At 45.8% G+C, this 27,394-nt stretch overlaps 1 protein-coding gene across 15 annotated transcripts in view; it reads left to right on the top strand.

The window, feature by feature from the left end:
* lili (LMBR1-like protein) overlaps positions 1-27,394 on the top strand; it is a 362,867-nt gene that overhangs the window by 254,649 nt on the left and 80,824 nt on the right. For all 15 annotated transcript variants that reach the window (XR_011513797.1, XR_011513798.1, XM_070536776.1 and 12 more), the window contains 2 exons: positions 19,895-19,971; positions 23,694-23,777. Coding sequence is in view for 13 of the 15 variants with exons in the window: in XM_070536776.1 (XP_070392877.1) it covers positions 19,895-19,971; positions 23,694-23,777 (161 nt within the window). In the remaining 2 variants the exon portion in view is untranslated. The remainder of the gene's footprint in view (positions 1-19,894; positions 19,972-23,693; positions 23,778-27,394) is intronic.

Genomic DNA, 27,394 nt, shown 5'->3' with positions numbered 1-27,394 from the left:
GCTATTGGGTGTAATGATGTCATGCTTCATTGGAAGCATGATATCTTGGCATGAGAGAGATTTTCGAAAACCTACCATTTCTGATGGATAAAGATTGTTGTCCTCCATGTATATACTGAGTCGGTTGAGGATGACGTGTTCGAATGTTTTACCTAGACAAGAGGTTAGTGATATAGGCCTGAGATTAGAAGTGTTGAGTGGTTTGTTTGGCTTTGGGATAGTGTGAGGTTATTTCGTAATAAGTGAGTAGTGGGTCATTAAACTGAATGTCCAGCCCCTTGGAGGCGGTGGGACCGTCGCGGCGGGCAAGTTCGCGCGCACGGTTGTGGGCCGTTTGATTGAGGTTTGGTTTTCACGGGTGAATGTCTTTCCCCATGTGAGCGGGGAACCAGGAGAGGCGTCATTTGCTCACCGTTGAGCTCGCTAGTAGTATGTGCGCTACTTCTTTACATACGTTGCCGCTTTCGTAGGCCCGAATTGCGGCACGCGAGTCCGTGAGGACATGGGTAAATGTGGGGTCTGCCATGGCGATGGCTACGGCTATCTGTTCTGCTTTAGCGCTGGTGGTCGTTTTAACCGATGCAGATGATCGTAAGGTTCCGTTACTGTCCACGACTGCTATCGCGAAAGTGGATGAGTTGCTGTACTGGGCCACGTCCACAAATGCGGTGGCTTCACGATCCGCGTCGACGTGGTCGAGAATCGCGCGGGCGCAGGCCCGGCGCCTGTTTACATTGTGTTGTGGGTGGACGTTCCTGGGAAATGGTGAAACCTTATAGTTGTCTCTAATTTCGCTCGGTAGGGTAATCGCGTGCTCAAAATAGGGAGATGGGGAGTTATTAGCTTCGTGTAGGATTAGTCTGCCGGCTTTGGATGAGGATAGAGGTAGTATTTGTGCCATAGTCTGAGCCTCAATCACTTTGTCGATGTTGTGCATGCCTAGCTGGTCAACCTTTGCTGCACTTGCTCTTTGTGGAATGCCCAAGACCTGTTTGATGCTCTTGCGAATGAGTGTGTTTAGTTTCGTCTTTTCTATTTTCATCCAGTTGTGGGCAGAGGCGACGTAATTAATGTAGCTCATAAGGAATGCGTGGTATACGCGCAAAAGGTTATCTGCGCAGAGACCCTTCCTGCGCCCTGAGACTCTGTGGATGAGTCTGATCATGTTTTCGGTTTTGGTGGTTAAATGTTTGATCGTGTGTCCGTGGCATCCGGTGGCTTCGATTAGGAGCCCAAGAATGCGTACGTGGTCGACTCGCGGAATCTGTTGTCTGTCTCTTGTGTGTAGTGCGATCAGAAGTTCGTCTAGAGGTGTTAGGGAGCGGATTCCTTGGCAAGACTTGCGAAATAGTAAGAGTTCCGATTTCGTGGAGGATAGTTTCATTCCTGTGTCTAGTAGATAGTCTTCCATGGCATCTAGGGCAGACTGTAATGCCTGCTCCATGTCTGCCATGGAGCCTCCTGGGCTCCAAATGGTGATGTCATCTGTGTATAAAGCGCAGTTTACGTTCAGGATGTCTCGTAGTTTGTCTGCGAGTCCCTTCTTCACTATGTTAAATAGTAATGGAGAGATGACTGAGCCTTGAGGTCTTCTGAGGGAGCCAAGCGTGTAAGGGTCCGACTCTAGTTCTAAGACTCGCAGTCGGGCTTCTCTGTCTTTAAGGAAGGAGCATACGTACTCCTGAAATCTCTGGCCAAGGCCGAGGCCTGCCACAGACTCCAGTACGAAGCGGTGCGGGATGGTATCGAATGGTTTCGTGAGATCGAGGGCGAGGATGCCTTGAACGTCTCCTGTTTTAACGTCGAATATCTGTCTCTTTAGGAGTAACATGACATCTTGAGTGGATAGGTGGGGTCGAAACCCTACCATGTTGTATGGGAGGAGTTCGTGTTCCTCAATGTAGCCTGACGGTTGTAAATGATGTGCTCTGCTACTTTACCCACGCATGAAGTAAGTGAGATGGGTCGTAAATTGACCAGGCTAAGGGGTTTGCCGGGTTTGGGAATGAGGACCACCAAGGCAGTGCACCATTGCGTTGGTACCTCTCCTGTTTCCCACACGTGGTTGATGTCTTTCGTGAGTAATGTAACGGATTGGTCATCTAAGTTATGTAACATTCGGTTGGTTACGCCGTCGGGTCCTGAGGCTGACCTGCTGTTTAGGTTGTGTATCGCCTCTCGGACTTCTGCTTCCGTGAAGGCAGCGTCTAGTTCGGGAGTCATCAGCAAATAGTTTTATTTGTACGGGCTGAGTAACAATGCCTGCAATGTCATTAGTATATATGTTAAATAATAATGGTCCAAGAACACTACCCTGAGGAATACCAGTTACAGGAAGGATACTGGAAGAACAATTATCAACTATTACAAATTGTGTACGGTTGGAAAGATAAGCGCGAATCCAGTTTACGAGATGTGAACAAATGTTGAAATGTTCAAGTTTTTCTATTAGCTTTGCATACGATACAAGTTCAAATGCTTTCCTGAAGTCCAAAAATATAATGTCTGTTTGCGCTGATTTGTCGGCACTGCTAGCGAGACTGTGAATTACAGTGGTTGATTGGGTTACAGTGGAGAGGCCCTTTCAAAAACCATGCTGCATAGGAGATAGAATAGCTCTATCATCGAGAAAATTATTGGTTTCAGAAGCAATAATGTGTCTACAAGTTTGCAACAAGATGAGGTTAGTGATATGGGGCGGTAGTTTGCCACTAGTGATGGATTGCCTATCTTTAGTAACGGAACAATACGAGCACAAAGCCAGTCGTTAGGAAGCATTGTTGATGAAAGGGACGCACAAAAGATAACGAGAAAGCGAGATAGCATTTTGGCGTGCCTGTGAAGGAACGCGTTTGGTAGGTTATCAGGCTCTGGAGACGTTTTCGTTTTTATATTCAGAAGCATAGAAAAGATCCCAGACAAAGAAAAAAAAAACTAAAATCATCATTGTGTGCTATGCCATTCACACGAGGGGAAACGGGCGAGTTTGAAAAGACACGGGTAAAATAAGCATTGAAGTGATGAGCGATATCTTGCTTAGCTACGACAGGATTGCCCTCATGCATAATATGGTCAACTGATTAACTTTTTTTACGGAGATAGCGCCAAAACTTGGAAGGAACAGTTCTGATGAAGTTAGAGAGTGTTTACTGGAAATAGCGAAGCTTAGCAGCACTGACAGCCTCATTTAATGTTACTTGGTAGAGTCCTACTATGTCACGAGAAATACCCTGTGATCTTAGTCGCTTAACCTTTCTTTTTATGTGCACTATGTCACGCGTCATCCAGGGAGTACCTCTAGATGTTTTCTTTGTTTTAGTTGGAATAAAGTTTTCGATACAGTGCATATAAATATTCTTAAATTCATCCCAAAATTGAACAGTGTCATGTCCCACAAAACCGCTAAGACAAAAGTCAAGATCATCCAGTATGCGTTCATCGCTGGCGCGTGGAAAATCTTTTACAGTAATAGTTTTACAATGAGTAGATTTGGGAGGATCAAGGTAGCAAGAAAAGAACCACAAGTTCATGATCAGAAATGCCATGTTCACGAGAGACCGAATAATTATCTAAAGACCGGCTAATAAACACAAGTTTAAGTATTAAGGCGGAAGCAGTGCTAATTCGTGTTGGCTCAGTAACCACTTGCTGCAAGTTGTGCATCAAGATGATGCCGCACAAGTGCTCATTATTTATATTAACATCAGCACCAGGAGTTCCGCAAATCCAGTCAACTCCCGGAAGATTGAAATCGCCTATTAGAAAAATTTTTTTTGTGTACAAAAGACGCCATGTCATCACGTTAATCATTGAGAAACTGCGGAGCGGAATCAGGAGCTCAATAAACAGCAAAAAGCAAAACAGAGGCGTTATGGCATAAAATTTTTAAAGAGATTGTTTCAAGATTAGCAGCTTGACGTAGGAGAACTGCCGAGATATTTTGTCTTACCAAAATAGCAACACTGCCACCTCTAGTAGGTCTATCACGACGGAAAGCATGGTAATTAGAGGGAAAGACATCTGTATTGTCTATTTCTTCACGCAACCATGTTTCTGTGATGATGAGAATGTGTGGGTTATGCACAAGAATAGTTGCGTCAAGCTGATCACTCTTGTTGATAACACTGCGGTCAGAATTCTTGAGGGGGAGGAAGTCGTTCCTTTTTTAAAGTACTGCGGTATTCATGAATTTTAATCCTGGTGTTCGTGGCATCCTTCTATCTAAAGTATTCATTGTCGACCCGCAGTTTCGCGTCTATCAAACTAATTTTTTTGCCTTCTAATTTCTCAGCCTTCACGCTATCCCAAAGCAGTTTACATTTTCTGAGGGTTTCATTGAATAATCATTTTGTACAGGAATTCTGGTCCCTTTTAGTTTGTGGGCGTTTCTTAAGATTGCGTGTTTTTCATTGAAGTCCTGCAAGAACATAACGGGTCTTTGTTTACCAGTCTTCCCTAAAGGGTGGATTCTTCCAATCGAGCTGCAATTTACGTTTAGCATATGGGAAAATATGTCAGTCACAATTTTTTGCTTAAGCTCGGTTTCTGCTTCAGCGGCTTTTTCCCGAAGGCCAAATAGTATCAAATTGGAACGCCTACTCCTATCTTCCAATTCCACTGTCTTGGTTTCTAGAGATTTAATGGTTTGTTCGAGTTGATCTGCACGAGCGACATGTTTTTCTAAAGCAGCGAAACGATTGTGCCTATCAGTAATAAGTTTTTCCATATTGTTCTGCTGCGTTCTAAGCATCACCATATCTTCAACCAACTTGGTTTGTCCTGCCAGTATTTCTTGCAGCAATTTTTCAATATGGGGGCCTGGATTTGTCTCACCGTCACCACACAGCAAAAGTAAGCACATACAGTACATTTTGTAAGCAATACTAGCACAACGCCGGGGTCACGGCAAGACCAAAAGACAGTGGCAATCGCTCCTAAATGAGGCAGAGTAGTAACTAACCTGCAGCAGAGGAAAGGCTTGTGAGGCCACATGCCCGCATTTGGTCCACTGTGCCCACTGATACTGTGCAGCTGCAGTCGTCCTTTTGTACAGCAGCCCACTGATGTCACATGATGTGTAGGTGGTGCTAGGGTTGGAGTGCGTGGGACCTAAGCTGGTGTGACGTGGGAGGAAGCGGTTTTCGTGATAAGTTTTCATCGTTGCTGACGTGTTAAGAAAACACGTGGAAGGAACAGGCACATTTTGGCAGCTTGTAGATCCGGTAGAACAACAGTTTCGGTGATACGTCGCTCCGGTCAAACCAAGAACGAGCACCTGCATAAAGCAGAGTAAAGGCTTGTGAGGCCACATGCCCGCACCTAGTCTGCCTTGCCCACACATCCTTGCAATTGGCTTCGAAACTCGCAAAACACAGCATGTTGCTTGCGTAATGCCAGTCTCTGAATGTTAGCTTCGCCTCAATAAAGAACTGTTACGTGGTGAAGCATAACAAGCATGGGAAGGGGCAATTGTCACGGGACACAGTATGTATTCCCTAATTATACACGCGTGCACTCCTGACTCCTGTCACAGTATGAGCACCGATATGCCTAATAAGTGTACTGGCAGGCCTTCAGAACTTTTTCGAACGTGCCTGTGAAAATTTGAGCCCTTAACTTTTCGTTACAGCGAGAAAATGGTAGTATCTTATAGGTCTCGAAAAAAAAAAAAATTACCACTACAAATAATATTCCAGCACACATTGCAACATAGCATGTTGTGCATAATGAAATTCTATTTCCAAGAACATACGTTGCCAAACAATTTTTTTTCGGTAAAGCATAAAAATTCTAGAAAGTGCCATTTTTGCTGCCAGTTGATAAAAACAATAAAAAAGCGATATCTGCTAAAACATTAACATCAAAGGAAATTCCGAATATACGTTTGAAAGATAAGTAACCCAGAAATAGTGTCTGAAAAAATAAATGTTCAGTACACTGCTGTTCTTTAGATACAAAAAAAGAAACTAAGACCAGTTCATTGCTCATGCCATGCAGTGAAGCAGTTCCTGGATTTTGTGAAGCATAGGTGCACTCCGCACTTTTCTCACAAAATGTCTGGTATGTGTTCATTTTTGCGGTCCTCGTAGCACAAATTGCAGTTCCGTCTTTTCGGTATCTTCTGAGGATGGTCCGATGAGAAGTCCAGGAAACGTACTTCACCAGTGCGTCTAGAGTCATGCACCTCTTCCAGGACCAATCGCTCTCAGCGTAGCTGGGCAACTACAAGATTATGAATCCAAGCATATCTGTTTGCATTTTTGCAGGTTGTCTTTATCACTTCTGCAAAGAAGAAGAGTAGAAAGAAATCCCGTGCCATTGCAAACTGTTTTGTGCTGCAGGTGGTCTTCTTGGCATGAACGGAAGTTTCTTTGCTGCCGATCGCAGCATATCATAACGAAGTGAAGTATACGCCCTGAAGATAATCAGGGAAACTCTCAGGTTGTGCAAAAAGATCGGCAGATAAGTGCTCGCAAGGAAGGAGACCGCTCAAGGCCATAACGGAAACTCGCCGGTGAACAGCGGATGTCCCATGCTGATTCAAAACATTGTTGCCGTCAGAGCTTGAATCTGCTTTGCTGTCATCTTCAGAGTCCTCACTACTAAATGGAAGTGCAGGTGGAGCATAGTTGCAAGCGCAATGCTTTTCTCGCGACACAGCCGCGCGGTATGACGCCATGGGAGCCACTTTCAGTAACTGCACAGTGACACCGGCAGCACCCCTTGCCTCGATTTTACGAGAAGTGAAACCGATACTCTTGGAAAGTGGTTCAAAATGCCAGGTCCACATTCTAGACATGCGGCTTACCTTCAGAAATATACTTTGGTGGAATAAAACGACTTGGACTCCAAACCAAAGCTCACTAGTGAACAGCTGGCGTCATTTTCGGTTAATTATCACTGCTCAGCACTACCGGACGGCATAGCTGGGGATATAATTTAATTCTTGGCTTACTGGGAGTCATTTGATTACAAAATTTTGATGCTAGTGCAGTGTAATCGTGAGCAACATAATTTTTTCTCGAGCACGGCAGAAGGTGACAGCCATGCCTCTTTTTGCTACAACATACGCGCGTTCGTTTGCGAAAAAGTCCGTCAAAAATCACATCACCGGAGCGCGAAAAGTTGAACCGATTCTGAAAGTTCAGTTCCTGTACTATCTACTGGATGGCCTTAAGTGGATATGAAATGGCTCTAACATGTTGAAATTTGCGATCGAAAGTATCGATCACCGGTATTCGATTTTAGTACGCGTGGTAACAAAAGAGTTAAGGGCAGTTAAAGACATGCATTCATTTTTTTCGGACTGCCCAATTTTTTAGATGTTTTCGCAGCGCCTAGGGAGTCCGAAAAATTGGACGTTGACTGTACAACTGATCAAGAGGATGCTTCAAACGATCCCTGGGGTGAACGCATGGCGGAAGGAGGATGAGAACAGAAAGGACCAATGCACCGTGGAATTAACAAGAAAGGAACCGTGCTGCCACCTCATTGAAGGAGCTTGAGCTCAAGAAAACAGTGTTGGCTGACACCGAGATGCAGGTGTCTCTCGTCCAAACCAAAATAAACTCTTTAAAGCAGTGAAACCCAACACTGAGGTATTTTAGACGGGCTGAGAGTATGTCAGGACAGTTGAGGTTGACTTCCCAACTGCTGAGAAAGAATCTTAGTTGTGACAAAGTTCAGGCCTCGTACCGATGAGCTTGCTATCAGTTGATGGAAATAGCTCATATTTGTAAATATTTACTTCTGTATGCATCTCCTTTTCATTCATATTTGAAAATATTCGAATCGATTCGGAATGGGTTTTACCATTTTTCCCGCTGTGCATTTTACTATCACCTTCTTTGTTTTCTTTTTGAATAAAATAGATATTACTCCTTGCTATTCAAACTGGATTAACTCATCATTTTATTTGTTTCAACATGCTTACTAGAGAGTGACAGCATCGGGCAACTTGTTGTCAGCTCGTCTTGACATAAAATAAAGTTCTGGCTCGCTCAGGGAATTACGCAAAGGTGCTCAGGGAAAACCTGGAAAACTAGGGGAATTTGGAAATCTCAACTTGGTAGACACACTGAAAATGTCTCAATCATGTGCAGTTTGCGACATGTAAGCAACACACCCCACATTGCACAGACACCACATATACATGTAAGTGGGGTTTCATTGCAAAAGGATAGACAGTTGGGCGAGTTGGTACGGTAACATGGTCTTGGCTTGTAGTGCGAAGTGAACACGGACACAGAAAGGAGCAGACAGGATGAGCGCTAACTCTCAACTAAATTTTTATTAAAACGAAGAACATATATATAGGTGATTGCAAAGACCGCAGCATAAGAACATGACAAGGTAAAAAAAAAGAGTTTCAGTATTTGGCATCTTCTGCGGCGCTGTTGCTTCACACATGCATGTCTGCACCAAGTCAGCACCATCAGTAGGAAGGGTGCAGAAAATTGCGAACCAGCCCTGCACCTTTTCTGCATCTTTTCCCCGCAGGGGCGTCTGCGTCAGCAGGCGTTTGTTGTGTTGCGACACCACGTACCCGAGCACACGAGGGCTGGACCCTCCCGCGTGTAGCCGTGCGCGGCTTAGCCGTGTCTGGGGAAAAGGGGATCCTGGAGGTTGAGCCGATGCTGGGTGTTTGGACCTTTAAGGCCCCCCGGCGGAGGCAGCACACCTCTTCGGCCTCGGCTTCACATAGACGGCACCTCCAGGCTGACCCACCTGGAAGAAATCGGCAGTCATCTTTTCCTGTCCTTCTCTTCAATCTTCGTCTTTCTCTCTCACTTTCAATCTTTCCTGTCTTCTCTTCGCATTTTATTACTTCCAGACTTCCAGGTGGCGAGGGTTAACCTGGTGTAGTTATCCAACCTTGGGTATCGTATATTAGGTTATAGCGGCGATGCATGGCTGGCATCTGCAGGTATTTTCCCGACCTTGTAGCGTCCCCTTGTTGGGCTCTGTGGTAGGTGGCCACCATCACCGCCGAATTTTCCAATTTTTTATGGCTGAAGCTTTTCCCCTATTACCTGATCGCTCCCTGAAGAGGGGGCGCACCGATGAACCTTTCAGCTTTATTATGCAACCAAAAGAGTCCTTTACGAAATACCACATCGTTCACAGTCAACACGAAACTAAGACAGTTGGAATGATATCACCTTTTCTTGTAGCGAAATCCCTCACTGAAGCAATAGGCTCAAGGTATAAAGTAACAAAGATGGGAAGTGGTGATCTTCTTCTCGAAGTTCGCGACAAGCCACAGTACGACAGACTCTCAAAACTTGTAGCGTTTGGGGACATTCCCGTCTCAGTAGGCCCACACAGGACGATGAATAGAGTGCGCGGGGTCATCTCGGAAGATGACCTTCTGGAACTTAGTGAAAGTGAATTACTAGAAGGATGGCAAGAACAAAACGTTGTCAAGGTGCAAAGGATTAAAATAAGACGAGATGACAAAGAAATACCAGCTAGGCACATTATCATAACTTTTGGAACCAGTATTCTTCCTGAATCAATCGAGACCGGTTACTGCAAGCTACATGTCAGGCCATGCATTCCAAACCCACGTCGATGTTTTAAGTGTCAACGTTTTGGGCACAGGTCCCAAACCTGAAGAGGGCGTGCTACTTGTGCCAAGTGTAGCTCCATCGAACACTCTTCTGATGTTTGCAGTTCAGCAACCCACTGTGCCAACTGTGAAGGAGACCACCCTGCTTACTCTCGATCCTGCCCTTCGTGGAAAAAAGAAAAACAAATAATAGAACTCAAGGTGAAACTAAATCTGACTTTCCCAGAGGCACGCAAGTGTTTCCATTCCAACAATTAGACCAGTCCTTCTTACACCAATGTGGCACGGCGGGGGGCAGCGCCACATCGTTCGGCGGCCGCCCAAGTCACTCGGAGAGTGACGGCGGTCACGCCATCCACCCCCCTGACTGGAACAGCCAACGCTGTTCCATCTCCCGCAAATGAGGGCCAGCTGGCCTCCGGGCCTGTTGAACCCAGGGCCACTGCCGGTGCAGATCGGCCCACCACTCCCGCGAAAGTGCCCGCTCTGCGGGCAGTATCCACCGCCTCAGAAGAGGTGATGGATACGAGCACAAACCTGGCGTCTCAGATGCCCAAGGAGCGGCGCAGCTCCCTCGAGTGCACCCGCAAGATAGAGAGATCTCGTTTCACGGGGCCTGGAAAGGTCTCGTGAGGTAATCTAATCTATTATTCTTAGACACACAGCACAAAACACATACATTATGGATACACAAATAATACAATGGAATGTCGAGGGTTTACTCCACAACCTAGACGACATTAAGGAACTCTTACATGAGTACAGTCCAAAGATGCTGTGTGTCCAAGAAACACATCTTAATCCTTCACACACGAACTTTCTCCGGCAGTATGCCATATACCGAAAAGACCGGAACGACGCCCTTGCCTCGTCTGGCGGTGTGGCAATAATTGTAGATAAGGGTGTTGCTTGCCGGCAATTACAGCTTAAAATACCCCTATAGCAGTTGCCGTCCGTGCGATACTGTTTAATAAACTAGTAACAATTTCCTCACTATACATCCCCCCTAACTGCCATCTTTCAAAAACATGATTCCAAAGCTTTATTAATGAACTGCCCGAACCTTATATTCTCGTCGGAGATTTCAATGCACACAACACTCTTTGGGGAGGTTGTCGTTGTGATGCCAGGGGACGCTTAGTAGAAAGCCTCCTCTTCACTACAGGTGCATGCTTACTAAATAATAAAAGAGCCTACATTCTATAGCGTGGCAAACAAAACATTTTCATCGATCGGTTTGAGCATTGCATCTGTTACACTCGTACCGTATCTAGAGTGGAACGTGCTTAAAAACCCATATGGGAGCGACCATTTTCCAATCGTCATAAAATCAACAAAACATGATCAATGCTCCCCATGCGTCCCCCGCTGGATAGTCGAGTCAGCCGACTGGAAACGTTATAAAGAACTCACCCGCATGACCTGGGAAGACATCTCTGCACTTCCTATTCATGACGCCGTGGCATACCTGACAGCATTTATTGTTGATGCGGCATCACTGTGTATCCCTGAATCAAATGGATCGTCCACTAGGCGACGTGTTCCCTGGTGGAATGCGGAGTGCAAAGAAGCTCGTAAGAATCAAAACAAGGCGTGGAGTCACCTTCTCAAATCTCCAACTGCCGAGAATCTTATCAATTTCAAGAAAATAATGTCGCTAGGTAGAAGAACACGCCGCCGGGCCAAGCGGGAAAGTTGGCAAAAATACATCAGTGGCATCAATCCATATACAGACGAACGGAAAGCCTGGAATAGGGTCAACAAAATAAAAAGCTGCGAAACTCACCCTCTACCTTTAGTAAACACACAAGGAGACACTATTGAGGACCAAGCTGATTCGCTAGGGGCACATTTCCAGTACATCTCGAGTTCATCCCATTACTCAGATACGTTTCTAAGATATCAGCAACAAGCGGAACGACAGCCCCTGAACCGGAAAGCAAATAAAAATAAACCTTACAACCGACCATTTAATATGGTGGAATTTCAGGCTGCACTGAACTGTTACAATAAATCAGCTCTTGGAGCGGATCGAATAGTTTATGAGATGATTGAACACCTACACGCCGAAAGACACAAAACATTGCTATTACTCTTTTAATTCCATATTCTCTGCCAGTTACATTCCATCTGCCTGGAAGCAAGCAGTCGTAATTCCTATTCTCAAAGAGGGCAAGGATCCAACTTCGGTCTGCAGCTACAGGCCTATAGCCTCACAAGCTGCCTATGCAAACTTTTTGAGAAAATGGTAAACAGACGCCTAATTCATTGTCTTGAGAGCAACAAAATACTAGACCCCTTGCAGTGTGGTTTTAGGGAAGGTAGATGTACGACAGATCACCTTGTCCGCATGGAGGCGAATATCCGAGATGCCTTCGTGCTCAAGCAGTTTTTATTAGCGGTATTTTTAGACATGGAAAAGGCATACGACACAGCCTAGCGTTTTGGAATTCTTCGTGATCTGGCTGGTATGGGTGTCAGAGGCAATCTGTTGAACCTGACCCAAAGCTACCTCTCTAATCATACTTTCTGTGTGAGGGTTGGTCAAGTGCTGTCTCGTCAATTTACGCAGGAAACAGGTATGCCACAAGGTGGTGTGCTGAACTGCACGCTAATCATCGTAAAAATGAATTCCCTCTATAGGGTCATACCAAGAACAATGTTTTATTCAGTGTATGTGGATGACGTACAGATAGGATTTAAATCATGCAATATTTCTATCTGTGAGCAACGTGCACAGCTTGGCCTAGACAAAATATTTAAGTGGGCGGACGAGAATGGATTTAAGTTAAACCCGCAAAAAAGCACGTGCGTTCTATTCTCTAAAAAGAGAGGTATATTACCTGACCCTGTTGTCTATCTTAATGGACAGCCGCTATCTGTTAGGAACGAACATAAATTTTTAGGAATAATTTTAGACTCGAAACTAACATTTGCCTCTCACCTTAAGTATATGAGAGCGAGATGAAGACAATGAATTTACTAAAGCTCTTGTCCCGCACATCTTGGGGAAGTGACTGGAGATGCCTTTCGAGCCTCTACAAAAGCATTATACGGTCCTGCCTCGACTATGGAGCAATAGTATATAGCTCTGCTGCGCCTAGTGCTTTAAAGATGCTAGATCCCATTCACCACTTGGGTATACGCCTGGCTACAGTCGCTTTTAGGACAAGTCCCGTAGAAAGCCTGTATGTGGAGTGTAATGAATGGTCATTACATCTCCAAAGGACATATTTAACCTTTTCCTATGCTCTCAAGGTTAAATCAGACGTGCAGCATCCATGTCACTCATCTATTTGTGAAGTATCTACAGCCAGGTTGTTTCGTAACTGCCCAACTATTAGAGCTCCGTTAAACCTTCGTTTGATAACACTGGCAGAAGAAACAGGTGTCTTAGTCCCAGAGAATGTCCTAATGGCACTCACTCGTCTGCTCCCACCACGGGAATGGCAGGCCATTGAATGCGACGTCTCTTTTGTAGAAATATCCAAGAGGGCGACAGAAGCACATATACAATTCCACTTTCGTGAACTTCAGGAGAAGTACTCCTGTACAGAATACTATACAGACGCTTCCAAGTCCTCTAAAGGAGTTTCCTACGCAGCTCTGGGACCTTCATTTTCAGTATCCGGGGCACTAAATCCACACACAAGTATATTTACAGCGGAAGCCTACGCTATACTTCCGGCTATTCAAAACATAAGGTTCACAAAACTTGCTAGGGCTATTGTATTTACAGATTCACTAAGTGTAGTCTGAGCCCTACTTAGTCCAAGAAAATATAAGAACTCATTTTTTAGTGAGCTGTTCAGTTTGTTGTGCTCCCTATATATGTGCAATCAAGTGATTGTCATATGCTGGGTACCTGGCCACAAAGGTATAAAAGGCAACGAGGCTGCTGACCAAAGCGCTAGGTCAGTAATTTTTAGCGATGCAGATTGAAATATCCCCATCCCTGCCACAGACCTAAAGCCTTTTCTACGTAGTAAATTGAGGAACCATTGGCAAGGCGAGTGGGATACACAAGCAATGAATGAGCCTCACATAATAAAACCAAAACTCGGGAACTGGATAAATGGAAAAATAGCAAGGTACAAGGAAGTAATTCTTTGCCGATTAAGGATAGGCCACACGTACGGTACCCACTCTCACCTGTTGACTGGGGGCGATCCTCCAACTTGTGTTAAGTGCAGCAATAGTCTCACAGTCCTCCATGTTCTTATTCAGTGCCCTGCAATAGAAACAGAGAGGAAAAAGTATTTTCCTGTTGCATATCGTGGAATATACCCCTTCACCGTGCATTTTTTATTAGCGATGAACCGCTTTTTAATTTGGAAACAGTCTTAGAATTTTTAGCGGAAACGAACACTCTGAAAATCATTTGGCCAGGCAACTTGTAGCACACGACCAACAAACCTGCATTCAAGGGCTCTCTTGAAATGCTGGCCTCAGTGTTATGTTTTATTGCACCATGTTCTAACGAAAGCCCATTGCCATAGCCCTCATCACATCCTAGTCACCGTCATTATTTTAGCACCTATATATTCTACGACACTTACAGCGGAAGCTTTTAGGCCCTTTTACAGCCATATCACATCTACCATGATGAGTTCATTGTGCACGTCATCCACAATACATCGTCAACACTACCACTTGTCATGGCGCTCTTTGGCCAAACCTGGCCCTTGCGCCATAAAACACCACACATCATCATCTGCATCTTTTGAAATTAACGGTGTGGTTCAGAGGGTGCCATTGCTGCACTGCTGAAATGAATGACAGTGTGCAGCTCCTCGATAACTAGTTCAGGTGGTGAAGGTGAATCAAACAGACCTTGTGTTTCGCCATATGGTCTTTGGTACATGGTTGTGTGGTCATATTGTGCTGTAGTGTGCTCTGCAATGCTAGGCCTAGCTGTTTCGACGTGTGCTACTGGGCTTTCTGCTGTTTGGTGCCATATTTCGATGCAAAAGCATCAAGTGGCCTATTGTGCGAAAAAGCCGGCATCTGTTGTCTGTAGCAGCGAAACGGCAGGTAAATTACTATTGGCTGCTATGCCAATTCACGAGCACGGCTTGACGAAGCAGAGCGGCTGAAAGGGAACACCTGCTGGGGGCCGCGGTAGCAGGCTAGGTGTTGCATGAGGGGAGAGGGCATCCCTGTAATGCCAAGTCACTCCCGCTCTTGGAAGCCTGTGTTGCTGTATTTACTCGCAATAATGATTGCACTATTTTGTCAAAAAAAAATTGATGCAAATTCAGGGGTGTGATCATTACACGGGTTAAATGTTCCGCAAAAAGAAAATTTTGTTGTTCATCCTGCGTTTGCTGCGGAATGACAACAGGTCAACAAACAGTCAGCTGCCATAGAGGCGGCTGCCGCTGTAACAATGTGGGAATGGTGTGGGACACCAAAACAAAAATGGCGGCTGGCAGAGCAGGCTGAATGCGATTTTTTTTCTTCTCGTGAGTACATTATGTGCGTTGAAACAGCTTTTCTGTATCAGTAAGGAATAATATTGTTAATATCGTCAAGTTTGTGGCAGTGAGGGGACAGTGAGGACAGTTTGTGGCAGTGAGGGGACAGAAACAGAGATGGGTGCGCTTAAACAGTGACATAAGCAGTGACATAAAAACACATGGCGGGCATGCTGCGAAAACTGCGGCATCTGTCTTCACTATTATCCTAATACGGCACGTTTCTGCTAAAGGTGGGCGACTATCTTAGCTGTATTAGAAGTGGTGGCGTATGAATAGCGTACACTTCTAACATATCAGTGTAAATATGGCTACTGTCGTTGCCACTTGCGATTTGTTGAGTGCAGACGAGAAGAATTATAAAATAATCTGCTCCAGTGTCCACTAAAGCTGTCAATTCACGACTGTTGAACAGTACAGGAATGTCCAAGGAAATTCTTCCGTAATCAGCAGGTACTACTAATACCCACTACTACTATTACCTTGGGTATTAGTACTGATACTAATACCCAAGCGTTCCTGTTGATGTATCGTCGGTCTGCATACGCTTCAGTAGGGTTTCTTGAGCACGTCCAGACTGATGGGCTTCGCCGCCGAAGGCCGCTGTGGTTAGTTTTCCCGGCGCGGGCTGGGCGACCGACCCCGCACCACGCTCGAATACGTACGGCGAGTCGGAGAACCGCCGCGGCGAAGGGGAGCGTGACTGGTGTTGAGCTGATGGGGATTCGCGCTGCTGGGCAACATATTCTTCAATTTCAGGAGGATGCTGGTCGAACCTAGGCCGCGGCAAGTTTGCTGAGAATCCGCATAGTCCGACCTCTCGATAGGAGCACTGTCGGTAGACATGCCCAGCTTTGCCACAGCGAAAGCAAAGGGGACGACGATCAGGTGCCCGCCACACGTCTAATTTCCTTGGGGCCTATCGGGGGTCCTGGTAATACGGGCCGCTTGTACAGGCTGTAGCATGGCCGGGCACGTGGTGCGAAGCGGGGAGGGAGGTGAAGCAGGTTGCCTCAAAGCTTGTGAATACGACATATGAGGGATGTCAGTTCTTAGCGGTCGAGCTTCTGTGTTGAAAGATGGTTCTCTTATTGCATGCTGGACTTCGTCACGGAGAACGCTGGACAAGGAGCTGAGCGTTGGCTGTGATGGTACCGACAGTTTCTGGAGTTCTTCGCGGATTACGGTACGAATGAGCTCTCAAAAGAAATTGACGGGGCCCCCGAGAGCTCCGGAGACGTTCGTAGATGAGGCAGAGTTCACTTGGCGTTTGTATGATGGTGCCCGCTGCCCAGAAGTCTGTTCCATGGTGACGGCCTCGGAAAGAAATTCTGACACAGTTTTGGGAGGACTGCGCACGAGACCGCCGAACAGCTGCTCTTTCACCCATGTGCATCAGGTACCACACCTTATTTTCGTCCGACATGCTGGGGTTGGCTCGTCGAAAGAGACGCGTCATGTCCTCGACATACATTACGACACCTTCGTTCGGCATGTGTATACGGGACTGGAGATCATGCTCGACGATCAGGGCTCGCATACGTCTCAAGAATCCGGCGTTTGAATTCTGCCCATGAAGTTAGAGCATCTGCACGGTTCTCATACCAAACACGTGCGCCGTTGTTAAGGCTGAAATATACGTTTTTCAGTATGTCTGCATCATCCCACTTGTTGAATGCGGAAACACGTTGATAGTGCACCAGCCAATCTTCAACATCCTCATGTATGGCGCCGTGGAAGGAATTCGGCGTTCGCAGATTGAGTAGTGTACAATGAATCGGTGTTGTGCCTTCCATACCGGTTGGGGTGGTCGGAGCTGCCATTTTCTCTGGGAGGAGTCTAAACTCAGGGGCTTGTCCACGGATCCTTCTGCTGGCGCAGTGTACAGGCGTAACCACGGCTGGAGCTCCTGCTGCTCAGAGGGGTTTGGTGCATAGATTATACCCCGCACCTCCACCAGTTCGTCATGCGCTAAGGCAAGAGTAAGGAACAGTACCAGTAGCCAGACATGAAAAATGCCAGACACGAATGCCAGACACGAAGGCAGGTTCTCCAGCTGGCACGGGGCCTTTGACTTCATCGTCTTCTTCGCCGCATTGCTGGGCATGCAATGTTGACCGTTTGCTGACTCAAAACACCAGGTGGCAATATTGTCACTCCTGTCAACTCTACCGACCCCGCTGATCACACCAGCACAAACAATGCTGTATCCTCAACATGCGCATGCAACTCCTGGGCTCCATGGAGAGTTGCTACCTAACTATCAGCGTCGGAAAACCGATTTGTGGCGCACTGTCGATCATTGACCAATGTGCTACCATTGTGGTTAAGCTGGACACGTCTATCGAGTTTGCCACAAGTGGAAGAACTGTCGCGCCGCTTTCCTGCCAAGCTTTCCTGCCAACTATGACTATTCTCTATAGGATGGTCAACGCGCCTACAATGACGCTCCTGTGAACAGTCAGCCGCAAAATATGACAGTGCCCCGATCACGTTCTCCTTCTCCATCTCCTGTGCGCTACAATTCACCGACTCATCACAGTTCTGCCGGCGTCACTAGGGGCAGGTCACTAGGGGCAGGTCCCCTACCCCGCAATAGGGAAACTAGTCGCAGCGACCTCTGGGGGTGAGACTGCCAGTACTCTAACTTCCCCACATCCCCCATTATCAATGAACGATGACATGAAGACCCCGATGACGAAAAAGACGCTGAATGCAATGAGGAATATGACGGATACAACTACGAAAGGCGTAACTGATGTTGTCAGCTCTGACCTCATCAGACACTATGTGGCCAAACACAAGTGGCTACATTGACCACAGTGGCTACAGCTGCCAATGGATCAGCGTACGACAGTTCAAGGCTGTAAGATAATCAAAATGGTGGTGGTGGTGGCTTCAATTAATGTCGGTTCATGGCTAAAAGTTTGAAAATTTGAACAGTGAACTGTTTTTTATCCAAAATTTCAGACTTCCTTGTACATTGACTTCACAGGGTATGTGGCGGCACTGCGAATGTGTCCGAATTACCAGGCATGTCAAACAAAGGGGTGTTGGAAAAATTGGTCATTGATTGAGTAAGAAAGGCACATGCAAATACAGGGAAAACACAGGGAAGGCGGGAGATGGAAATTCAAGGCGATGAGCAAAACGAGAACAAGGTGAAAGCAGGCTCCTGCTTTCACCTTTTACTGTATTTGTATGTGCAAATTGAGAACAAGCTCGTTAATTCGAACTCGTGGGGGACTGAAAAATTGTTCGAATTAAGCGGAGTTTGAATTAACGAGCGGGCGGCAAAAAAAAAAAAAAGATGGCCATTGCATTTGGCTGCTAGGGCCGAAGCCAAAATAGCCATATCAGGGATCGTCATCGAGGAATACGCACTACTACTCTTTGAGGTCGGCGATTGCGGGTATTAAAATCATGCGAGTCCAAATACCAAAGGAAATAAAGATATCCAATCAATTTATGCGCCTGGAACTAATGATAAATGTACCCACGTGAGCGTCAGGCTTAATGATGAAATATGACACTATTTATGCTTCAAAAACATGTTTATTAACAAAAGAATAATGATCGAAGCATATCAACATGAAAAATAATCGGAGATTTGCATTTGTTTGCGCTTTCTTCGCCGCGACTCGAGAAGCATTGTCTGCAACTTGCCCAACATATTTCAACTTTAGTCTTTAAATCCTTTGCCGAGTACTTTCCACGGCTCGCCATGATCGGCACAGTCGATGAGACGTCAGCGGCGAGATACCACACAAACGAGCAAGCTCATGCAAAATGCGACAAGAAATGACTACTCGTGCATTCCACCGATCGCAGCCGCCGCAGCGCAACGAAAACCTGAAACGGCTTGCTCCGGAGCATCGGCGGCGGCGGCGCCCGCGCGTCAGAGAAAACCTGCTACGGCATGCGCCGGAGAGTGGTGTGCAGCGAGCGATGAGCGAGCGCGGCTTCGGCCGCTTATCTGTTTTTTCTGCCAGCGTCCGCTGCGGCGTACGCGGTTGTTGCGACGCGCGTCTTTTCTTTTTTTCCTCTTATCTTTGAACTCTCCTCTATCTGCACGCGGCAGCGGTGATGGCTCGGACTGAGCCAATCGGCAGGCCCGTGCACTTTTCATCCTTCCCTCAGTCGCAACAACAACAACGCTGGAGGCTCCAGCAAGGAAATTGGCGGCTCGCCTCGTGCGTGCAAAAATGCGCGCTGGCTTATTTATTCTCGTCGCTGTGCATATTAAAAAAAAATTCAATGCATTGTACTCGTTACGAGGCGACTTCTATTTACGAGAAGCAATGTCGGCTGCCGGCTCCTAGTTCGAATTAACCGACGTGAGTACCGGTACGTTCGAATTATCGGGCGTTCCGGCCCATTGATATACATAGGGCTTTGCAGGGACCCGGGCATCAGTTCGAATTAACCGGCGGTTCGAATTAAGCGATTTCGAATTAACGAGCTTTTACTGTACAGTCATGCAGAAATGAATAAGAACAAATGTTTAGCAAGCATTATGAAATCAAACAAATAGGCATGTAACGCAGAAAAGTAAATGTAAAACAAATTTTACTAGGTGATGGGGCACATAATGTAATGCTGGTTGGTGCTGCTTCACGAAAGTGTCCTATGTTAGTGGTGCTTACTAATTAGGCAGACAAATGATTCCAGTTGTGATTTGTTTTTTGCATGAATGGGTTACTGTGTTGTGACTGTTATGTAAACCTTGTCGTGGCAGCGATCTACACTATGGGAGAAGCTCTAGCAGGCCCTGTCCTTCATCACAAGGGCTTGTCGACATAAGGTAACGCTTGCTTGGCCTTGTCTTGATTTTTGGCATGTGCAGCTCTGCAGCAGCTGGCATCCCCTTGGAGGAGGAACCTGGGCTACCCTTTGGCCATGCTGGCTCTGCTGAGCCTCACGGTGAGCCTGGCCTAGTGTGAGAGTGAAGGCTTTCTGCTTTATGCTGCCATTCAACATGGGGGCATTAAATTGAAACAATCAAGAGCAAGCCAATTTATGCTATTTATATTAAAATTGTCATTCCTACTGTGGCTCGCCAAACGGTGTTACGTTTTCAGAAGAACAGCTTCTTGCCACATTCTCGAAGTGTTCCTCATGTGTGCTTCCATACGCAAGGACATTATCGATGTAGCACAAAGTGTTTTTGCAGTTCTGCAAAATAGTGAACATCGTGAACAAAGGCAGGCTGGTGAACAAATAGTGAACAAAGGCAGACTGGGCTGATGCAACGCCAAAGCAGACTCATTTGAATCATTATAATCCACTATTGGTGATGAAGGTAGTCTATTCTCTGCTTTCAGGAGTCAGAAAAACTTGGTGGTAGGCGGCTGCTAAATAAATCATGGAAAAATACTCTGCTCTGTGAAGTTTGTGCAATTGTTCTTCCATGTGCGGCAGCAGAAAGTTGTCAACAACAATCGCTTTGTTTGGTTCACACATCATCATCATCAGCCTGGTTATGCCCACTGCAGGGCAAAGGCCTCTCCCATACTTCTCCAACAAAACCCCGGTCATGTACTAATTGTGGCCATGCTGTCCTTGCAAACTTCTTAATCTCATCCGCCCACCTAACTTTCTGCCGTCCCCTGCTACGCTTCCCTTCCCTTGGAATCCAGTCCGTAACCCTTAATGACCATCGGTTATCTTCCCTCCTCATTACATGTCCTGCCCATGCCCATTTCTTTTTCTTGATTTCAACTAAGATGTCATTAACTCGCGTTTGTTCCCTCACCCACTCTGCCCTTTTCTTATCCCTTAACGTTACACCTATCATTCTTCTTTCCATAGCTCGTTGCGTCGTCCTCAATTTGAGTGGAACCCTTTTCGTAAGTCTCCAGGTTTCTGCCAGTACTCACCAGTACCACCTACCACCAGTACTCACCTACGGGGCAGAAACCTGGTTCACACAGATTGACACAAATCCTTATCTTGCCATTTTTCTTTGCAACTACTACAATTGGCGATACCCATTCAGACACCCATCAACGTTTTCTATGACATCATCATGCTCAAGGCACTGCAGCTCTTCACGTACTGGATCTCGTACCGAAAATGGCATGCGTCGTAACTAAGCAGTGACAGGCAGGATTCCTTTTCTTATCTTGACCTTATGAATAAAATTTTTTGCCAGACCTAATTTTCCATCAAACAAGTGCGAAAACTGCCAAAAAAGTTCCGGATCAAGGCTTTATGGCACTTGCATAATGTGGGTGCATTGCAATGACATACCATTGATGTGTAGCCGCAGTGCTTTGATGGCGTCGATGCCAAGGATGTCAGTGGCATCGTTGATGTAGAAAAGTATGTCAGCATGTCGACTCTGGAAGGTGACTGGCACTGTCAAACACCCCTCTGTGCTTGTCCTGCACCTAGAAAAATCATAAAGGGACGCTGATGTTGGCTGCATGGAAAGGCATTTCAACCTTGAATACCTGATGGTGCACAGAATCGAGACAGCAGAGCCTGTATCTATGAGGAAACATACGGGTACATCTTGCACAAGGACTTGGATGTGTATTCCTGCTTTGCTAGGTTGCATGAGAAGCAAGACGTTGAAATCGCTGGATGTACTGCAGGTATCGACTCCTCGGACTGTGAGGGCCCGCTCGTTTGGTATGCCGCTCTTCCACGCTGAAAATGTCCTCGTTTGACGCATTCGCTGCATATCTTATTCTGCACCTTGCATTTCTTGTAATCTGCAAGATGCTGCGAAGACCCGCAACGAAAACAAGACTTGCGCTGGTAATCGGGATTCTGTACGGCATAGAATCTGACGTTTTTCGACCTTTTGAATGCTCGTAGCGGATGAATGCAGCTCAAGCAAGTATTTCGTATCTTCTTCAATATTGTTCGTAATAGCCAGCGCACATTCAAGAGTAAGTGAAGTGCCTTCTAGAAGTAGGCGTTCCCGAAAAACATGGTTTCTCGTTTTTGCTATAGGTTGGTCACCAATAAAATCGTCAACTTGCTCACTGTAGTCGCAACTCAATGCCAACTCGTGTAACATCATGACGAATGCTGCTGCGGTCTCCCCAGGCAGTTGGATGCACTGTCCAAACCTATGCCGCTCCATGATGACGTTCATTTTAGAAGTGAAGTAAGCGTCTAACTGCTGCATTGTACTCGTCGCACGTGCCACCTTTATCCTTTTCCCCTGCATCTGGCATCAACGGTTTCTTCTCTGGCAATGCATAGTACAAGCGTTGGCCTTCAATACCCAAACAGTGCAGTAGCAAAGCATTGTGATGCGCGCAGGTAGGTTGGCGTCGCTCCCCGATGCCAGGAGATAATTCTTGAAAAGGCGGTGCCACTGCGTCCAAGGAATGGCGGGCTTCCTTGGTGCCAGCAGGAACTCGGGAAGCTGATGTAGGCTCATTTCTTCCGCTTTTGGGCGCTTCAATCCTTGTCGCCAACTGTTGTATCCACCGTTGTGCCCTGCCTGACTATGCCACGGGCGCCGGAGAGCCGCAAAGTGAACTGCCCAGGCCATACATCGAACAACACTCCTCATTATTAGTCCGTGATGAGCGTATATATACATTGGAAAGCATATTTAGTGCCAACAAACAAGGACAGAAGGGAGACGACACCCCAATGTGCTAACTTCGACAACTTGATTTTCAGGAAACGCACCTTTTTAACCCATGCACAGTGCACCTCATCCAAATCTTAACCATCCAAAAAGCCGTCTCCTTATCTAGCAAGTCGACCGAAGGGGCAATAATACACGTATCACTATTCCGACAGATAGCCTGAGCCTCAGTAATCTCTCGCACATCTTTATCTTTGTGCGTCGCAAGAACCTGGCATGATCCATGCACCGATGCACAGCCACATTCCTGACAGTGAGTTGACAGATGACCATATTGCTTATTTTTCACGTTTAGGCTATGTTCCCGTAATCGGCCATTAAGACACCTTCCTGTCTATCCGATGTATTTTTTCCCACAGGACCAGGGAGCTCATAAACAATAGCTTCTATGCAACCCACTTGTTCTGTCGTCTTTCTTGTGTCTGTTGTTTTGCACTAAACAAAGTATTCCTGAACCCACTGGTGCTTTACGATGATTCATTGAGCATCCGACAGCTGGCTATAGGTACGGGTCCTTTAATCGACATATTTTTGCCAGCTTTCCTGGTCCTGAAAAGACCACTTTTGTGTCCACCCGGCTAGCCATTTTCTTAAGACTATGTGCCGTTTTATACAGGTAGGGCACTACTGCTACCTTCCCTCTACGTTCTGTCTGTTGATTTGCCGGGTCCAATAATATGTCCACGTCCAAAAAGTTCAGTTCATTTGCAGTGAGGGTGAAATAATCAGAAACGTAAGAGCAGGGCATGATAGTTATGGTAATATTTTCTTGGAAAGGTGAAGACATATTGATGCCAAGTAGGTGATGAATATGTTGTTTACTGGCCGTCTGTGGGGTGGTGGCATAACGTATATGGCAAGCGAGACCACTCTTGATGCATTTCATATGTGAGTTTTTTTTTTTTATAGACAGTGTGCTAATGTACTTTACTGAATTAGAAATGCATAGTCTTAATCTGGAGCACAGAGAAGGCTTAACTTGGACAAAATGTCTATTTGGCTTTGACGCCTTCGGCCTGGCTTTCCCCAGATCATCTCTCTGCTGATGGTAATCCACAACACGCTGCAGCTCCTGATTGGCATCAAAGCTCTGCCAGTCTCTCCTCAGGTTGAGGTAAGTGCTCTCCTCAGGTTGAGGTAAGGTTAGTCAAAATACAAGTTGTATTTTGACTAGCCCTTGGAACATACCCAAATGAAGGACAGTGATCGCATGCTGCAAGGCATAGTGTGTGCACTCCTAAACATGGATACAGTGGCCTGCATAATCATGGAGAGGTTAGAGACTTATACACAGGATCTTCTTTTTTTTTTTTGCTTTGCCATGAACATGGGCACCAGCCTATTTGGTTGTACAGCATGCTCTGTAGTGGCATTGTGCACGTCCTAGAGAGCTGGACAGTAGTAAGGATTCATTATGCCAGTTCAGAGAGCATATGGATACCTGCCAACCCTTCTGAATTTTCTGTAAGGTTAACAAACTTTGGATTGCTTTATAATGTTACGAATGTTGCACCAAGTTCTACAGGAAATACTCTTTGAACCTTCCATTCTGTTAAATATTATGCTCCGAAAAAGATGAAAAGAAGCCGAAGTTAGAAATGAGCGTGTACCCGAGCGCACGCCTGCATTTTTGTGGAGTTGTTTTTACAATCGTTGAATAAAGAAGACGTTCTCTATTTCGATACGGCTTCCTGATTTTCAACAGTATGGTGCCGTGACCTGGATTTAGATATACAGTTGAAGACCCCTTATAATGAAGCGAGCTACCTGAAGAGGATGACTGACCGACGCGATCAACCTGACGGCACTGCGACAGAATCAAAGAGTGATCCACGTCATCACGAGGCCTCCGATTCCCGACGTGACTACGATGGAAGCATGCTACCGTTCGAGCGGCGGTCACCAGGATCATCAACAACATGACAACTCTTATGCAGACGGAACCAACACCATCTGGTGAGCTGACCGACCATCTTAACCTATTAAAGATAAAGGAAACTATGCTTACGGACCTTGATAACCAAGTAGAAGAGCATGTTACCGATGGTAACCTTGAGGACGAGCTTCAAAGCGTCGGACAGTATCAAGAATATATCGTCCTCGCGTAATCCCGCGCTGAACGCGTTTTATCCGCTTTGCAATCAACGACTAGGCACGCATCTCTCTATGACTTTCATCAAGCACGCGCACATGTTAAGCTACCTAAGCTCAATGTTAAGTTTCATGGTGACCCCAATAAATGGCCAGAATCTTGGGATCAATTTGAGTCTACTGTTCACCAGAACCGATATATCACAGACGTAGACAAATTGAAATATCTTTGGAGCTATTTGATGGGTAAAATGGAAGGTATCAGCGGCCTGTTGACAACTAACGAAAACTATAGCGCAGCTACAGAACTTCTCAAAATAAGATTCGCTCAGAAGTCACTGATTGTTAACGACCACATGCGTCGTCTTCTAAACCTACGTAAAGTTCGTTCTTGTGAAGATTTCCAAGGGCTTTAAAGGTTGCTTGAAGAAGTGCAGACTCGCATGAGATCCCTGCATAACCTTGGCGTCGAAGAAAAAAAAATATGGAGTGCTTCTGAAAACTGCTATAATACAATATCTTCCACAATAAATAGTACTCCGTTATACTCAGCGCATCTTGTCTTTGACAAATACAGGCATTATTAGTGACAGGCTAAATGAAATGTTTGTTCTTCTAGACTTCTTGAGCCTTGAAATAAGAAGCCGGGAACAGACTAATGATGACTTCTGAAAGAGAGAACAAGCCTCAACCGTAAAACGACAATCTAATGAGCATTTCCAAGGTGAAACTGACTACAGAGAGTTGTATATTATGCGGAGATAAAGATCACTCGGTGGATGTCTGCCCTAGACGAGAAAAAGGAGAAACTACGCAAATTAGGATGCTGCTTCCGTTGCACTAGACAATTTCACAAAGCCAAGGAATGCCGAAGCTGGAAGAGACTAAGCTGTGCGAAATGCAAGGGGCGACACATCACCACTATGTGTGACCCAAAGTGGAAGCAGAAGAATACAGAAACGCAGACAACTGTTTCCAGCTCGTCAACAGACTCGCTTAAGTACACAGTTCTTCTGCAGTCTGCCCAAGTTTGGGCTGTGGGCTCTGGAAGCAAATGCTTTGGAAGAATGTTGGTTGGTGGCAGTCAGCGCAGCTTCATTATGGAAGAATTGTCTAGGAAGCTGAAAGCCACTGTGTTAGCTGAAGAGCAGCTCACCATATCGAGATTTGGAAACGTTTCAACCACGCGGAAATATTATCGGAGAGTACAAGTCACGCTGCATAGCCAGTACAACTCAACCTCACTTGAAATAGAGGCTATAGAAGTTCCCGAAATATGCAATGACTTGTCAGCATTGACAAAGACAAATGTACATGCAAAGTTGAAAAGGAAGAACTTGCGTTCGGCTGACGTCAACTCTCAGGTCTCGCCTGAGCCTACATTAAGCGTCCTTATAGGTGCAGACTACTACTGGCAGCTCGTCAGCGGAAGAATTCATAGACAACAACTCATTGACCACCATCGAAACTATCATAGGATGGACACTTCATGGAGATACCAGAAGTCCACCTAAGTACTACAAGCTGGAAACCATAAGGAACTTCAACATATGTCTAACGGAAGCCAATGTTTCCCAGCAAATCAGGTCTTTCTGGGAAGTAGAACATCTGTTACTGACTAACGAAGAGAGACTTTCGAAAGATGATGAACACATCCTGAAGAACTTTGTGGAATCAAGTATTAGAAACAATGGTTCATTATGCAAAAAAGGTGAAGTGTGCAGACAGGACAAAAGAGAAGTGGACAACACGAACACCGTTCCTGTTGTCCACTTTTATTGTGTCCTGTCTGCATGCCTCACCTTTATTGCATAATGAATCCTTACCAACTAGTTCAGCTTTCTGTCGTTCTAGAAACAATGGTCGCTATCAACTTTAACTGTCATGGCGCAGCAATTGTTCCCAGCCGAAAGATAACCGGGATGTTGTGTTAGAGAGGCTGGAGTCCTTGCAGAGAACGCTACATAGAGAACCAGAGTTTCAGAAGGAATATGACACTGCCATTAGGAGCTACTATAACAAAGACTTTGCTGAGAAGGTCACAATGGACAGTACGAGTGAACATACCACATACTACACGCCATACCGAGCAGTTGTGCGACGCAACAGAACTACAACTAAAGTACAAGTGGTATTCAACGCCTCTTCTCATGCTTCGGACTCACCTTCACTCAACTACGTCTTGTGGACAGGGCCGAATTTGAACCCCAAGATCCTCGACTTTCTGCTAAAGTTTCGCTGCTTCAAGATTGGAATTGCTGCCGACATCGAAAAAGCGTTTCTTCAAGTGTCGCTGGCGGAACAAGACCGAGATGGGTTTCGTTACTTCTGGTTTGAAGAAGAGTCTTCCAATAGTGTTGAAAAACAGGAAGCGGAGCCGAAGTAGAGAACGTCTTTTTTATTCGACGCTTGTTAAAACAACTAAAAAAATGCAGATGTGTATGTACTTGGCTCCACGCTCGCTTCTAACTTTGTCTTCTTCTCATCTTTTTCGGAGCATAATATTTAACAGCACCCAGCAGAACAATTTGTGTGTGCTTGTTCCTTTTCAAAATGGAGCTTGTCTAGCAGATTCTAGGTGGTACAGCATCTGTACGGGTTGTCCACAATGTGTTGTCACTAGAAGTGTGTACTTTGCGT

This window comes from Dermacentor albipictus, chromosome 4 (genome assembly GCF_038994185.2).
Source record: "Dermacentor albipictus isolate Rhodes 1998 colony chromosome 4, USDA_Dalb.pri_finalv2, whole genome shotgun sequence".
Classification (NCBI taxonomy): Eukaryota; Metazoa; Arthropoda; class Arachnida; order Ixodida; family Ixodidae; genus Dermacentor; species Dermacentor albipictus.
The sequence above is the reverse complement of the archived record's forward strand: the minus strand, read 5'-3'. Positions and strand labels throughout refer to the sequence as shown.